At 36.8% G+C, this 16,210-nt stretch overlaps 2 protein-coding genes across 7 annotated transcripts in view; one reads left to right on the plus strand and one right to left on the minus strand.

Annotated features, from left to right (window-relative positions):
- Positions 1-33: 33 nt before the first annotated feature.
- On the minus strand, positions 34-2,257 carry mrpl14 (mitochondrial ribosomal protein L14). 2 transcript variants are annotated; one of them, XM_072676796.1, is made up of 3 exons: positions 2,111-2,257; positions 707-789; positions 34-515 (listed from the first exon to the last, which is right to left on the minus strand). In XM_072676796.1, exons 2-3 carry the CDS (start codon positions 781-783, stop codon positions 149-151), a joined length of 444 nt encoding a protein of 147 aa, XP_072532897.1. In that variant the 5' UTR covers positions 784-789; positions 2,111-2,257; the 3' UTR covers positions 34-148. The 2 variants fall into 2 exon arrangements, with proteins under 2 accessions (XP_072532897.1, XP_072532896.1); XM_072676795.1 differs by having other exon boundaries at positions 707-792.
- Positions 2,258-7,151: 4,894 nt separating this feature from the next.
- Positions 7,152-16,210, plus strand: part of lrrfip2 (leucine rich repeat (in FLII) interacting protein 2) — a 43,381-nt gene continuing 34,322 nt past the window's right edge. For all 5 annotated transcript variants that reach the window (XM_072677432.1, XM_072677428.1, XM_072677429.1 and 2 more), the window contains exon 1: positions 7,152-7,554. The gene's annotated coding sequence lies outside the window, so the exon portion shown is untranslated. The remainder of the gene's footprint in view (positions 7,555-16,210) is intronic.

Here is a 16,210-nt window from a genome sequence, read left to right on the forward strand (position 1 = left end):
TCAGGAAAATCACCCTTAAGCCATTAGGGGACATCATGAAATCAGCTTTTTTTTATTATTACAACAAATACTTTTATAAGCAACTACAAAAACAAATGGTGGTGAAGGTTCCCAGTGCCGTCTCCAGCAATAGCGCACAATGCAAAACCTAAACAAATCGTTGAGCAATAGCTAATACTTTGGAATAATCCCCCTCCCTACTGCGCAAGTGTGTAGGTATAGGAGCCTTAATCCTCGTTCCTGTGGGGTTCCCATTCTCTTCTAACAAAACTACGTTGTTTGAATCGAAGCGAGCCGTCATTCTCTTTCCGGGCATTTTGTGTCCCACGATCAATGCTTTCTTTTTCTGTCCCTTGATGGCCAGCAAGACCATATCGCCAACTTTCCCCACGTTGTTCTTGGTGTATACATGAATAACTTTAGGAGGCCGGTGGTAGGGAGTGTTTCCCAGAGAGCTGTTGTCGACCACCCTTACTCGAGTTAACTTCTGAATAGCTGCCGCTGCTGCTGACACACTGAAAAAAACAGGAATATCTTGTGATCCAAATTCAACAGAACCCAGAAGTACACATAACAGAGAGCCTTTCCGAAGCTTCGCAACAAAATGCAAAGCAGATCAAATGTTTCTGCATTCGTTAATACAGATTACAGCTGTGATATCAATGGAGCTTTATTTTAACTATCAACACCTCACTTAATATTTTACCTGAAAGACCTGCAGTGTGCTGCTGCTGCTGCTGCTGCTACTACTGGTATCTTGGGAAGCATCAAGGAAAAGGCCATGTTGATCTGCTGAGAAACACATTCAAATATATTACCAAAAATTATAAAGACTGCACCAAAAATCTCTACTTTCCTGAATAACACAAATATGGTCTCAGCTGGAAGAGCACCTGGAATCCTATCAGGGCAATCTTTTCAGTTTGTCAGCTTTATCATTTTACTAACAATAACGATGACTGGAACCATATATGAAGCATGAAGAAAATAAAGTTGGCACACAGGCAATAAATTTAGCTTCAACTACTAACCATCAGCATATCTGGCTCTTATCATTTTGTCCCTACTTTTCCTTACATGGTCTGTAAACAGTGCTCTTAAATGACCTACACACCGATTAAAAGATGTGGTGGCTGGTGTGGTGCAACAGATAACACCACTACCTGTCAGTGAGCTACCACACCATGTGGGAGACTGGGGTTCGATTCCTGGTCTGGGTGACTATGCTGTGCTGTGCTGCGCTACACCAATAAGAGTCCTTGGGCAAGACTCCCAACACCACACTGACCCACCTCTGTAATACGAGTAACCTTGTAAGTCACTCTGGATAAGAGCGTCAGCTAAATGCCATAAATGTAAATGTAATGTGGGCTTAAGGCAACTGCAGCTGATTCAATTCATATATTTGGACAAAGCCCTCAGATGTATGTGATTATTTTCTCATTTGAAGTGGCTGGTGGTCTTGCTGTTTATGTCTTATCTGCAGATGAAAGCAAGCTATGAGCCCAGAGACCAAGGGCCCTGGAAATCAAGCACCGGCCCAGTCAGTAATGCATCTCTGGTAATCACATATACAGATATTTATTCATTAAATATAAATTCTATATTAAGGTCTTTGCCACCAGCACACAGACTTCACTATCTGATCTAACTACTGATGAACTACTAATGACTGACAGGTGCATTTTGGTGTCAATTTTCCTTTCAAAGAATCATTAATTACTACAGTTTAGTGTTCCCATAAAATGTATGAATACCCTACGTTGCCCACCTTGCAGGGATCTGTCAGTGCACTAGGGGTGACTGGCAAAGGCAGACGTGCAGAGCAGGAGGGTTTCCAGGACTACTTACAATTTCTTGCTTAGAAAAGCAGTGTTTTTTTTTTTTATATGTGGACAAAAAACATGTACAATATGTAAATATACAAATTAATCACGATATTAGTTATTGCACAGCTCGTGATAAACAGACGTAGCCAGCTAGCAGAGCAAGCCAGCCTAACTAGTGTTAGCTAAGCTATCCTAGCTAGTGAACTTGACCGCTGGACCCAGAGGACACCACAAACACCCCGAATCGCCCTCGTTACCATATAAATAAAGACCTCATTTACCAGCTAGCTAGTTGTTTTCCCCGTCCAAGTCAAACACAGGACCGGAGATTTCCCATGTCACGTTGTGCTTCTTCGCCCCAGTGGTCACGTCAATGTGAACCCTGTAGAGGAACAGCCCTCCGCTCACTGGCCGCCATTCATTTCAAAATAAAAGCCCCTTTAGCGCGTGATCAACACTGTCCGCGAGTAATAATAATAATAGCTCTGTGATTATTAACATTAATATGTTCAGTTCATAAATATTAACTGAAAAAATAAAATAAATATATATATATATATATATATATATATATATATTTATTTATATATATATATATATATATATATATATATATATATATATATATATATATATATATATTAAAAGCATTTATATCAATGATCCCTGAATCAATGAGTCTTCCTTAAAAAATAAACAAAAACACTAATAAAAATTGAGCTCCCTAATATGACACATTCCATTCATTTCAAAATAAAAGCCCCTTTAGCGCGTGATCAACAGTCAGCGAGTAATAATAATAATAATAGCTCTGTGATTATTAACATTAATATGTTCAGTTCATAAATATTAACTGAAAAAATAAAATAAATATATATATATATATATATATATATATATATATTTATTTATATATATATATATATATATATATATATATATATTAAAAGCATTTATATCAATGATCCATGAATCAATGAGTCTTCCTTAAAAAATAAATAAAAACACTAATAAAAATTGAGCTCCCTAATATGACACATTCCATTCATTTCAAAATAAAAGCCCCTTTAGCGTGTGATCAACACTGTCCGCGAGTAATAATAATAATAGCTCTGTGATTATTAACATTAATATGTTCAGTTCATAAATATTAACTGAAGAAAAAAAAAAAAAAAAAAAAAAAAAAAAAAAAAAAAAAATATATATATATATATATATATATATATATATATATATATATTAAAAGCATTTATATCAATGATCCATGAATCAATGAGTCTTCCTTAAAAAAATAAATAAAAACACTAATAAAAATTGAGCTCCCTAATATGACACATTCCATTCATTTCAAAATAAAAGCCCCTTTAGCGTGTGATCAACACTGTCCGCGAGTAATAATAATAATAGCTCTGTGATTATTAACATTAATATGTTCAGTTCATAAATATTAACTGAAAAAAAATAAAAATAAATATATATATATATATATATACATATATATATATATATATATATATAAGCATTTATATCAATGATCCCTGAATCAATGAGTCTTCCTTAAAAAATAAATAAAAACACTAATAAAAATTGAGCTCCCTAATATGACACATCCAATTCATTTCAAAATAAAAGCCCCTTTAGCGCGTGATCAACAGTCAGCGAGTAATAATAATAATAGCTCTGTGATTATTAACATTAATATGTTCAGTTCATAAATATTAACTGAAAAAAAAATATATATATAAGCATTTATATCAATGATCCATGAATCAATGAGTCTTCCTTAAAAAATAAATAAAAACACTAATAAAAATTGAGCTCCTTAATATGACACATTCCCAGTTTTTATGTTGAACATTGGCCATTTAAAAAAAAAATTATGGAGCATTTTGACTTCAACAAAGGACAAAACTGAACTTGTCTAAGACCATCACTTGACTGGAACCATATAACTATGAGTAAATAACTAAATACAATAAGTGTAGCTGTGACCTATTAAATCCAGAGTCATAAATGCCAGAATAATCATGAGCATATTAAAGTTACATATATTTTCCATTGTTATTTTATTATTATGAGAGTTTTACCACTGTGCCCAGACAATACAGCAGCCCGCATAGTAGCTCAGTAAAGTGCTTAGCCTGTACCAGAGCTGCAGTGGTGCCCATCACCCAGAGTTTGTAGGTGTAGTAGTGTTACCACAGATTCCTAGAACAGTCATTACTTATCAATCAAGCAGCAGTGCTGTGACTGAGGACCTCCTCGGTGCTTCATTGATTCTGGAATGATCCAGAGTGTTTCTCAATACCAAGAATGCAAAGAATGGAGTTACTTTGCAAGAAAGAACTTGCATAAAATGGAGGAGACACCTTCTGAAAAGAGATTGAGGTGTTAAATCTCAATCATCAGAGCTGTCTCTTGAAGAAAGTTGAAGAAAATACACCAAATGAAAGGTCTCAGTGACTGGGTTGCTTCTTTTTTATTTATTTCAGATGTAAAGACACTCTTTGGGCAAATATTATACTTAATTAAATGAGGAATTTGTTATGAACTGGAGATATAAGATTTCATGGGAACATGTGTGTATTCTTGCTGTAACATTGGGAACCTCTGGGAAAGGCTCCAAAGCATCTCAAAACATATTTCTAGACAGAGAAAAGGCCTCTACCCTCGCCAAACCACAACTCTTATACACCTCTAAGCTGCCAAATATTATTGGGCATGGTTTGGAACACTTAGTTTTGCTGAGAGGAACTGTGAAGCATGGTGGAGGCTGTATTGCCTCCCAAGGCCCTGGGAACCTTATTTGGTTGCCTGACCTTTACAGTGACCTTTACAGTTTCTGATGACTTACACAGTGGCATTTTTTCTTTGCAATCCTGTCAGTTGTCTAAACAACCACTAAACAGCAAAGAGCAGTGTGGATGGTACATTAGCATAGTTACAGCCTGAGCAGCCCATGGTAAAACAGAAATGACCGCGTTTATGTTCATCTCAACATCTCCTGTGCCGTCTCTGCTGGAATGAATCTAAAAGCAAGGGCAGATGGGTGAAACCCACAGTGCCCAGCCGGGAGGAGTTACATAAACAAACCGTACTATTACAGGGTTAATTCCCTCTCAGAAGACAGAACCTTTCTTTTACAGACTGTTTCCCAGCCTTCCCTGATTGGTAACAAATGTCTGCTCATAGTTAGGCATGCCTGCCCCCTACAGGCTGTCTATATATATTTTTTTTAAACAGACATACAGTACATGTACATGTACAGTGCATGTCTGTTTACAGGCCCCATATAATAGAAAACATAATTTCTTCATTTTTTAAACATTTCATATTCTTTATAAACATAGATATGGGGTTTAGATGCACCATTCACCCACCACACACTTTTAAATATCCCAGATAGTCAAACTAGGCTGCAAGAACAGCTAATGTTGAATCCAGTGTTTGCCTGATAAGTCTACATCGGTTAAGCTCCATTGTTTACGCAGGCCCAGACTTAATGGATAAGACACACACAGGACAGCCAAATATCAGGCACAGTAATAAAAAACAGCAGAGTGAGTTAGCATCAATGGCCAAACCAGAATTCTCCAGTTACAGTCAACAAAGCTGTCTGCACCAGGTGTGATAGACAGAGCATTAGAAATGGACCTTTCATAGGAATCCACCTTTGCCACAAGTCAGTTTGTGACCCAAGTTCTGCGGGTGGGCCCTCCTAACTCTTAACTTCAGATTCAGAAGGAAACAAATGTGACGTGGCTTTTTGATAATATCTGCCTAATTTACACTCAGTACACCTTCTAGACCCCAGATGGCTTCCTCAGCAGGCACAGAGATGCCACTAGGTGAGCAGCTGGCACACTCAGCATGACTATAGCATGAATACGACCCAGGAACAAGAGGCTGGTACGGGCTGTCATCTCCCAGCCTAGTCAGAAGGATGGCCACTCTGCACCCTTCAGTGGAAGGCCTCAGCTCGGGGGTGGGGGTTGAAATGGGGCCACCAGGGCACTCCTAGGGAAGGATCTTTTACTGGTGCTGAAGGAGGGTGTCTTCTTGTTTCTTGTTACATCTACAGTCCACACCGGAAACAGAATGGTCCTGATGATTATCCACATAATAGCATTAGCACATATAGCATTGTTCCTCATTCTTACTCATAACAATAGTGGAACCCCTTTTTGGTGCTGTATAGTCATATTTTTCATCATAATCAATAATATGATCAAATAGTTTTAGTGATATGCTTGTATAGAAGCTTTAAAAGAAACATTGAAGAACCTGTTTTTCCTTTAATAAATACATTTGTTACCAGACGCACACACAAACACATGGCACCCAATTCATAGAAATTCATAGATTCTCTGATTCCTTCCATCACTGACTACCCCCCTGCCCAGAGCCTGTTAATGCCACTCTGTATTTTACTGTAATATCGTTGTTATTGAGCTGTTGTTGTTACAATTATAATCAATAATCATTTTTATCCACACAGCATGTTTCATACAAAAATGTTTTACAGAGTGCTATAAAAGAATAAGAGTGATAATAAACAGTGTTAATTAAACATGCAAGAAACTGGCAAGACTAAGAAGACATAAGAATAAAAGTAAGGTAGAATGAAAATAAACAGAAAATCTAACTACAAAATATTCATTTAATATTACAATAATTTAATACATAAACAGGAGTAACATGAAAAGCAATAATATCAATAAAAGTAAGTAGAATCAGAGAACTCATTGAGGTTATAATAATATGAAACTGTAAAATGAGTATAAATCCAAAGTAAAATGAAAATAAAATAAAAAATATTTTTCTTTTAGGTTTATGGCTATCTAATAATAAGCAATTAATTTAATAGCATTCATCAAACGTAACATAATAATAACGTAATAATATTGAACTGTACAATTAAAATAAAAATGGTCAAATAAACTAAAAGGGAAATTAATACAAATAATAATAGTAATAATAAATAATAATAAAATGTAATTAATTATAAAAGCAACAATATATAATGTTAGTAATCAATGTAAGTAAAAGACAAATTTTTTAAAGTATATTATCAGATGAATTAACAATTTATTAAACCAATAATATGAATTATTATTATTATTATTATTATTATTATGCACTTTTTCCTTGTGGTCACTAAACTCAGCGTCCGTTTTCTTATCACTCCGGAGGCATTTGTTCCCACAAAAAGCTGAATGACCACACACACACACACACACACACTTCCGGGACAAACTGGGTATCTTTCCCTGGCATCTGAGGAGAGCCTGTGTGAGGAAGGAGGAGGAAGAGGAGGAGGAGGAGGAGGATCTCCTGCACAGACATGTTCAGCAACCCCTTCAGTGAGGAGTCCCAGTAAAACAAGCGGTCCCCTCCACACTGGGAGCACCCTGAAGACCCCAGGACTGGACTTTTTTTGGAAGAGGAGTGTGACGTGACGAGCAGTGTCAATTTCTGCTGTCCCACAAACCCTACACACACCCCACCCCACCCCACCCCACACACACACACACACACGGCGCTGTTGGAGCGAATAGGCCAGTAGCGTCAGCTAGCCAGGTCGCTAGCTAGCTGTTTCAGGCAGCGCTAGTCTGAACCGCTCTGGCCGCGGCGGTCTTTGTGGGATTTGGGGTGACACTGCGCTTTTCAGGACAACCCTGGACTTGGGACTTAACCGTGTGATTCAGCAGGAGTTTGAGAAAAGGTAAATGCTCTACTTTGGACCGTCTTGGAAGCTCTAAAGTAAGTAGAAGTCCTGGAAGTGGGCGGCGGTAATGGGTTTAGGGCGGCATTGGTGGCGGATCCAGGTCCATGGAGTAGAAATCCACCCCAGGATTGTGTTCCAACCGCCTGGGCAGCGCTGCGCTGCAGCGCTGCCCAGGCGGTTGGAACACAATCCTGGGGTGGATTTCTACTCCATGGACCTGGATCCGCCACCTCTACGGAGCGGCATGGAAAACCGAGCTGGCTAGCGTCTCTGCTTTTTTTAACGTAGCCACCTTACTTCATAGTCTTCCTTAGCTCAGCCAGCTAGCTCTATTTATATTCCAGCTGCTGTGACTAAGCTAGGTTAGCTCACCGTGTGGTTTAAAACCCCATCGGCTGACACAGCCAGTAGTCATGTTGTTATTTCAGTCCGGGTTGGGCCGGGTGGTGAAGTCCTTCCTCAAGAGCTGCCTGGTTTTCCAAACGAGTCCCAGGGAAGCGGCAGAAATGCTAGCCTGCTATATTTAGCCTGCCTTGTCCCGCAGAGACAGTTGTCTCTGACATGTCAAGTTATTTTCTAAAAAGTTCCCTCATAAATACATTAAATTCGGCCCGTTTCTGAATAAACCGGGTCCGGTTAGTTAGGCGGAACCAGCAGCGGTTTCTCTTATGACAGGACACTATAGGGTGAACACTGGAGCTAGTTAACTAATGGAGACCCCTATAAAACTTCCACAGAAGACTTTTTAATATAATAATAATAATAATAATAATAGAAAAATAAGAATAAAAAATAAGGCATTATTTAATTAACCCTTTAAAGCCAAGTGTGTTATATTTAATTCCATATTTGAGTTGGCCATCTGTTGTTTTGAGGCCTCTGCAACATCAGTGTAATTATTAATAATAAAAATTAAAATTAAAATGATGATGAATTACCTCAAATAATATTTATATAAAATTGTTACATTTTTAAAAATATTTGGCAGTGACAAATATTTTTATAATATCAATAAAAGTACGTAGAATCAGAGAAATCGTTGAGTTTATAATAATATGAAACTGTAAAATGAGTATAAACATAAAGTAAAATGAAAATAAAATTAACAAAATATTTTTGCAATTAATTTAATGATAAATGTAACATGGAAATGCGAGTTTATAATAATATTGAACTGTACAATTAAAGTAAAAATGGTCAAATAAAATAAAAGGGAAATTAAATAGGGAAATTAATCTACTACTACTACTACTACTACTAATAATAATAAAATGTAATTAATTATAAAAGATACAAACTATAATGTTAGTAATCAAAGAATAAAAAAAGGTATTAATTAATTAACCCTTTAAAGCCAAGTGTGTTATATTTAATTCCATATTTGAGTTGGCCATCTGTTGTTTTGAGGCCTCTGCAACATCAACTTCAGTGTAATTATTAAAATAAAAAAAATTAAATGATGATGAATTACCTCAAATAATATTTATATAAAATTGTTACATTTTTAAAAATATTTGGCAGTGACAAATATTTTTATAATATCAATTAAAGTACGTAGAATCAGAGAAATCGTTGAGTTTATAATAATATGAAACTGTAAAATGAGTATAAACATAAAGTAAAATGAAAATAAAATTAACAAAATATTTTTGCAGTTGATTTAATGATAAACGTAACATGGAAATGCGAGTTTATAATAATATTGAACTGTACAATTAAAGTAAAAATGGTCAAATAAAATAAAAGGGAATTGAATAGGGAAATTAATACTACTACTACTAATAATAATAATAAAATGTAATTAATTATAAAAGATACAAACTATAATGTTAGTAATCAAAGAATAAAAAAAGGTATTAATTAATTAACCCTTTAAAGCCAAGTGTATTATATTTAATTCCATATTTGAGTTGGCCATCTGTTGTTTTGCGGCCTCTGCAACATCAACTTCAGTGTAATTATTAAAATAAAAAAATTAAAATGATGATGAATTACCTCAAATAGTATTTCTATAAAATTGTTACATTTTTAAAAATATTTGGCAGTTATAACAATAATACGTAAAAAATATATATTGCTAATTTGCATATATTTCAAGAACGCACTTTAACTAGTGGATCGTGTTTTAGTTTAGAATCCAATGTTTTCATAAGGAGAATTTTGGATCTCTGTTTTTGTCACTAAATCTGAAAAAAAAAAATCTGACAAGACCAACAAACATTTTCCTCATATAACTATGATTGATATGTGAAGGCCTTCAGAATCTAGAAACTGAAAATCTGGCCGGTGTAAGTGCTACTGAGGTGGATATTTCTGGTTAGGTGTGGAAGAAGGATATTTAAAGATGTGCATTATAAAATCTTAGACATTTGTGTTGGAAACTGATGTTTTTGTTCTTTCTGTCAGATCCAAACATGATCATTTAATCTGTATCAGTAATAAACAGGGCAGAAAGTGCAGAGAAGTGAACACACAAATATATATTTTGGATGTTTTGTTTAAAAATCACTGATCACTGCATGGTAAATAACGCCCCACCTTAAAGGTATTGTTGGGGGTCTTCGTAGGCAGTACTGCAGACTGTAATTACCAAATGTCTACACAGAATTGTTCTTATTTCTTGCTTAAAAGAACAGCTTCTCTGACAGCATTGCTGAATGAAGTGCTGTAGTTTTAGGAAACCTATAGAAGCAGCACTGGATCATTAAAATGTCATGTTTATCTTATCTTGTTTAACTTGTCAGCAGTTTGGTATCACTGTTTTTTTTTTTTTTTTTTCTTTTTTTAGTCAAACCGATAAAAGCAGTTTAGTAATTTAGCTAATGCCGAACATCAGTATTATTGGCTTAAAAATATAACAGTTGTCTGATATTTTAAACAGATATTTTCCGATATGTTTATTGTACTCCTAAGTAATTTGTTAGGCTACTAAACTAAAATATCTATGTTTAATTTATTTTTAACGGAATGAATTTGAGGATATTGGTGAATCCATACTTTATGCATCAGTATTAGTAGATGATCAGTATATAATAATAATAATAATAATAGTCATCTTGCAGGCAAGATTATTTGTATCTTGCCTGCTTTTCTCATATTGATGCAGCCGTAATTACAAAGATTTCGATGTAATCTTAAAAATAAAGAAATGTTAAATGTGTCCTGAATGCTAAACAGAGCTCTAGTTTATTCTGTAAAAAGAAAGAAATCTGTGGAGAAAATGAGCAGTGAAGTTTTCAAATCACAAGACAGATAACTTGACAAAAATGATAGAAAATTGGCAATGTTTTATGTTACCATAAAGTTTAGTTTTCTCAGTAAATGCTGGTATGGGAGCTGTGGCATATGTATGCATGTTCTGGTGCTGATGCAACATTAAAATGTGAAGAAATTGACTTTTGTAATTAATTTAGTGCTGTTAGCATTACAGGAAAAAATAAACAAGAATATTTATTCATGCAGGGTTACAAAGGCAGTAAAATGCAGGTAGCTTGGTGCTGTAGAGAGTACTAAACACTGTAGTCTCTTCTGATCTGATCTGACCTGACCAGTATCAAAGAAAACAAAAACAACGGGGTGGTCTGGAAGGCAAAGAAAGGTGACTACAGCTGACCACATTAGAGGGGAATTCCACCAGTATTTCAAAATGTGTGCATAGTAAAGTGGTTGAGAGGTAAATTGAGAATGGTTTAATGTGAGATTGTGCTGTATTCTAGAAACCAGGGGCTGTGATGTGTACCTGTTGTAGATATTGCGATCTCTGCTTCCTATCCACCTCATTAACTTTTCATTATGCAGAAATATTGAACAATCTGTGGAATTACCCTGTAATGTGAGAAGTGGCCAAAACCTTTGAAGGATACCGGGCTACTGTTGTCATATCTATATTTTAAGTCTCATAACGCTCAGCCCGGCGCCTGGCGGTGGTGAATGCCACACAGTTGATTAATTCTCTTACATATAGCAGGCCTTCTCTTCCAGAGAGACGCATGGCAGTTGCAGGCACAGACCCCGGCCCCATGGAGCAACTTCACTTAAGTGCTTCCAGAGAAGCTGTGCTGTGATAGACCTCTTGTTCCATAGCCAGCTCTTCTGACCACTTACCTTCCCTCCTCAGAGTGAGAGAAGAGGAATTCAGGGCTATGACGTACTAAAATTCTGTTGTAATGAAGGAATAGGTTTCGCTTGCGCAGGTGAGGAATCACTAATCGCTAATGAACACTGAATAGAGTTGAGCTATGGCATCATACCACCTGTTCCAGTATTGAAATCAGATCCTAAAGATCTGTAATTTAACATTATACTTGCCTGAGCTTTAGGATGCACTAATGTTTCTAATGAAAGCTTTTCACTTAGGATGACCCGCAGACGTATGACTTCTCAAACACTCTCCCATCCCACAAAAACAACAACTTGTTGTGTTGCATAAAGACCCAAGAATATTAAACTATCAGTTTGACGTAAGTAATTTGCCTGGTTGTATGAAATGTTTACTTTATTATAGACAAACAAAAACATCCCGCTATGGTGTTGTATACCATACAGTGTGGTAGATGGAAAAGTAAACAAATGTTGTTTTGGTTGGGTGCACCAAAATACAGGTAAACTGACTTGCTATGTTATTAAGTACACCTGCCTGGCATATTCGGTGAGGTGTAGACTTGAGATGAGGATGATGATTGATCCTTCCACTGTAAGGATGTTTTCACCCTTGCACTTTGTGATCTGGTCAAATTGAGCCAATAAGCGGAGAGAACGTTCATTGCATGGTTTGTTGTGATGCATTTTGGTGTGCTTGGTTTTTTGGTCTTTGCGTGAGATCGAATCAAACCAATGAGAGGACCTTCCAGGTTTACAAACTGGCCAACTGATTTGGGCCAGAGCAAATCGCTGGTAGCTTGCGTCTATCACGATATGCTATAAGAAAGTAACACTAAAGTATGTGTATTTTAGTGTGCCATTACTTTGCCACACTATACTTATTTATTTAATCTCACATTAAGCAAATCAGCGCTTATAATGCTTTAGAATGCAGAACTGTTCTCTGTAGAGGATATGTAATTTGACCAGGGGTGCCTAAACTTTTGCATCCCACTGTAAGTGCCTTTTAGTATGTTTGTTGTGGCCCATCTGTTGCTGGACAATTTACCACCCACCATCTAGGCACTCACTAAGTAAAAGCCTCCGCCACAGGAACACCGCTGACCATACATTGTTTGGCTGATTGCTTATTTTTAGGACAGCACTGGCAAAGAGGTTTGTGTGTGTGTGTGTGTGTGTGTGTGTGAGATATGGATTTATGGAGAAAACACTCTCGCTGCTGAGATGCATAACATTTATAACAGTACTCATTCAATGCTGAATCATTTTGCTGCTGCAGAAGATTGTAATACAATCAAGCAAATGATTTTAACTGTAATGATGATGGATACAGAATTTGGAATTTTGGACAAAGCCATCCTAAATATCTAAAAGGCTGTAATATAGTACAATAAAATAATGTGCAAGCATTTTTTATTTTTTTTTATAAATATAGATGTATCAGCATGGCTACATGCACAGTGTTGAGTATGACTGTCTCGTGTTTTTAAAGTAACAGTCTTTAAAAGTTATATTTAAACTGAGTAACATTAAGAGTGATATTATGAATTATCTACACCTGCATGTTAGTGTTCGGTGCTCGTTCTGTCCTTTTTCCAGACAATGAAGTCGTCGGAACTAAGACCCCGTTTACACTGGGTCACAAATGTAAACACAAGACTGATTTAAACCAGATACATTTGAGCCATGTTATAGCAGTGTAAACGCATCCCTGTTTCTCCAAGACATTCAACAACCAAAACCTCAAATTTGCACATTGTCTACGTGTCTAAGTGTAAATACATGTAGCTAAAATCTCATCAGGGTACAATCCAGATACTAGTCACATGAAATGACCAGGTGTAAACATGGTCTAGGTTTTTTGGCAAACTGTGCAGAATGAAATGCCCTGATGGTTTACACTGAGTAAAGGGTTGGAAGCTCTATTGACCACACCAGAGACTGAACTTCAGGTTTTGGAAGACAGTAATTACGTTGCTCATCTGGCAAGTGTTGTTTTTTGCACAAGAAATTGGCACCTTCATTGTTTTTCCTTGCACAGTTTGGCTTGGTTATTTAACAAATTAATGCCTGGCTATTAGCATATTTTCTTAAACTCTTAAAGAAAATCAATGAAAATCAAGTTAAGCATTGATTTACGACACTGGTCTTGGACTATCCCCTTTTCTCAGTATATTATCTCAGTAAATAGAAAAGAAAACAGTGCAACAAGAATATCCTGTAGCATTTTTGTTGGGCTGTTTGACTGTTAAGTAACTGTACTTCAGATTCTGCAGATAAGTGGAAATATGACCGTATACATCATACATTTAAAATGTGCAGTTTATGATGTACTCCGTGGCTAACAGGAGTTACAGTAGTATTCTTACTTTTGAAAATGTTTGCTGACAGAGTAAAGTAATAATATTAAATACAATATTATTGCAGAGAGCAACATACAGATAAATTCAACTCAATTTCAGTTTACTAGCTAACTGCTTTTGTAAAATTAGCATTTTCCTCAGCTTGAGGCCTTTTTTAGTGTCTATACTTCATGTAAACTTCGTGCAGATTAGATTTATTTCTGTCTAATTTAAGTGTTTGATGCTTAAGCGTATTAAACTGCGATCGGTAATGAACGCTACAATATCATGTCCTGTATTATTACGTTTGTAGTGATTACATCCTACAGTAGAACCACACATTTTGTATTTGGTTGACACTGGGGGGGGTACGCACTCTGTAGACACTGGCTAGCTAAGTTATGTTTCTTTTAGAAACTTCATTTATAGGATGATGTGATCTGTTTTGGTCTTGAGAGTGTATGACGAGATAGATGTATGTAATAAAAATCTTTTATTTGTTGGAGCCATATCAAATCTGATGCTCCTGCAAGCTGTGGGACCAAAGACTACTGCTTACTTTTATCGGGCTCTTAATTCAGGTTGGGTTTACCAAGTATTCTGTCCATTTTTAGTTCACTAGGTTCACTACAGTGCCCTTAATACAAGGCACTCCAAATGCTAACCCTGTATTTCCCCCAACCAAACAGGCAAAGTCGTACTTGTTGGGTTGCAAAGAAACAATTCCATGTGTGTTGAGCCCAGGTCTCTGATTTGAGTCTGTTTCAATGTTAGCGGTCAGTCATAACAGGTTAGCTGAAATGTCTTAAGATGAGACCAATTATTGTCTGACTGTTGGTACCATTGGTAAATGGTAATTAACAAGCTGCCTTGTTGTCCATCTCTGTTCTTACCTAACTTCCCTAAGCACTATTTCACCTGTATTGCTCTCCTCTCCATGTGGAATGGGCGGTCCTAAAATGGGTCAAGCTTACATCATCATAACCCTGGCCAGTCACTAGGCTGACATGGCTATGCCCTTTCTTCAAGTCTGTGCAAACTGGGGAGCTAAAGCTAACTAAGCAGGCATTGTAATAAGCTAGCTAGCTATCCAGCGATCTGCTTGCATCTAAGGTTCATTCATCATCCAACAGGAAGGTGGATGAAGGCCTACAACAATTTATGTAGGAAACATTTCACAGAAGATGGCTTTCGGTAGCTTTACTCAGAAGGCAAGTTGAGCAGATCAAGCGCTCTGCTACACCATAAGGAGAAGCTTGGGTTTAGTCGGGCTGGGCGTCACCATGTGGGCAGAGCGTGAGTTTTGTAGTGCTACAAGGGAGAGCCAGGGGTTAGCCAGGCTGCTCCCTTGCAAGGGGGCAGAGCCAAGTCTTAGAATATTAAGACCATAAACAGACTATTCTCACAGAGGTCTGATAAATGCATGTTGGTGGCTTTAGAGGAGTGTTTTTAACATTGTTCATTTAAATTTATATCTGAATGCTTCACATTCAGTGAACCCAAGTATTACATAAACCTGTGCCACAGTAGCCAGTTTGTTGTTTGTCCCTTCTTGGACCACTGTGGCTTATGTTTCGAAGGTGCTCAGACCTTGTCTTCTGGCCACAACTATTTGGCCCTCATTGCTCGGGCCCCCATTTCCAACATGTCAACTATGAGAATAAGCTGTTTAGTTACGGTCTAACATATAGTATCTTGTCACAAAATAATCTGTGTAATCTCATTTTATCTGAGAGTTGTCCGGAAGTTTTGGTTCAACTGTCCGCCTGGTTATCCTCCACCACATTTCTGAGCCATCCCACAACACCTACATGCATAACTGGTGTGTTTAACACTGCAGTGTGATACGAAATAAACCAAATCACAAACATCTCTGGTCTGAACTGGCCATGCAAACTAGGTGTGAAAACAGTCTCCTTACACTGTAGTGTGAAGTGTTCCTGCGCCTTAGAACATTTTTACCCATGCCAGTCCTTGGGGACCTTCGTTTGGTCCACATTTTTGCTCTGTCCCAGTTCTCAACATAGAAGTCAAGGACACTGAATACCAGGTCGGTTTGTACTGGGAGCATACGCAGAGTGATCTTACCATCTTAAAGTAAAAATCTAATAACTCATAAAAGCATTTATGTATCCATTAAGAAAAGATATTCAACACCCTGTAGTCCTGTAAAAAGATGATTGCACTCTGCCTTGTAAGTAGCTGTTTAT

Source organism: Salminus brasiliensis, chromosome 4, assembly GCF_030463535.1.
Source record: "Salminus brasiliensis chromosome 4, fSalBra1.hap2, whole genome shotgun sequence".
NCBI lineage: Eukaryota > Metazoa > Chordata > Actinopteri > Characiformes > Bryconidae > Salminus > Salminus brasiliensis.

Coding starts and splice junctions, on each gene's coding strand:
- mrpl14 (XM_072676796.1), bottom strand. CDS start 783: ATGGCCTTTTCCTTGATGCTTCCCAAGATACCAGTAGTAGCAGCAGCA. Junction 516..706: donor GCACACTGCAGGTCTTTCAG/GTAAAATATTAA, acceptor TGTTTTTTTCAG/TGTGTCAGCAGCAGCGGCAG.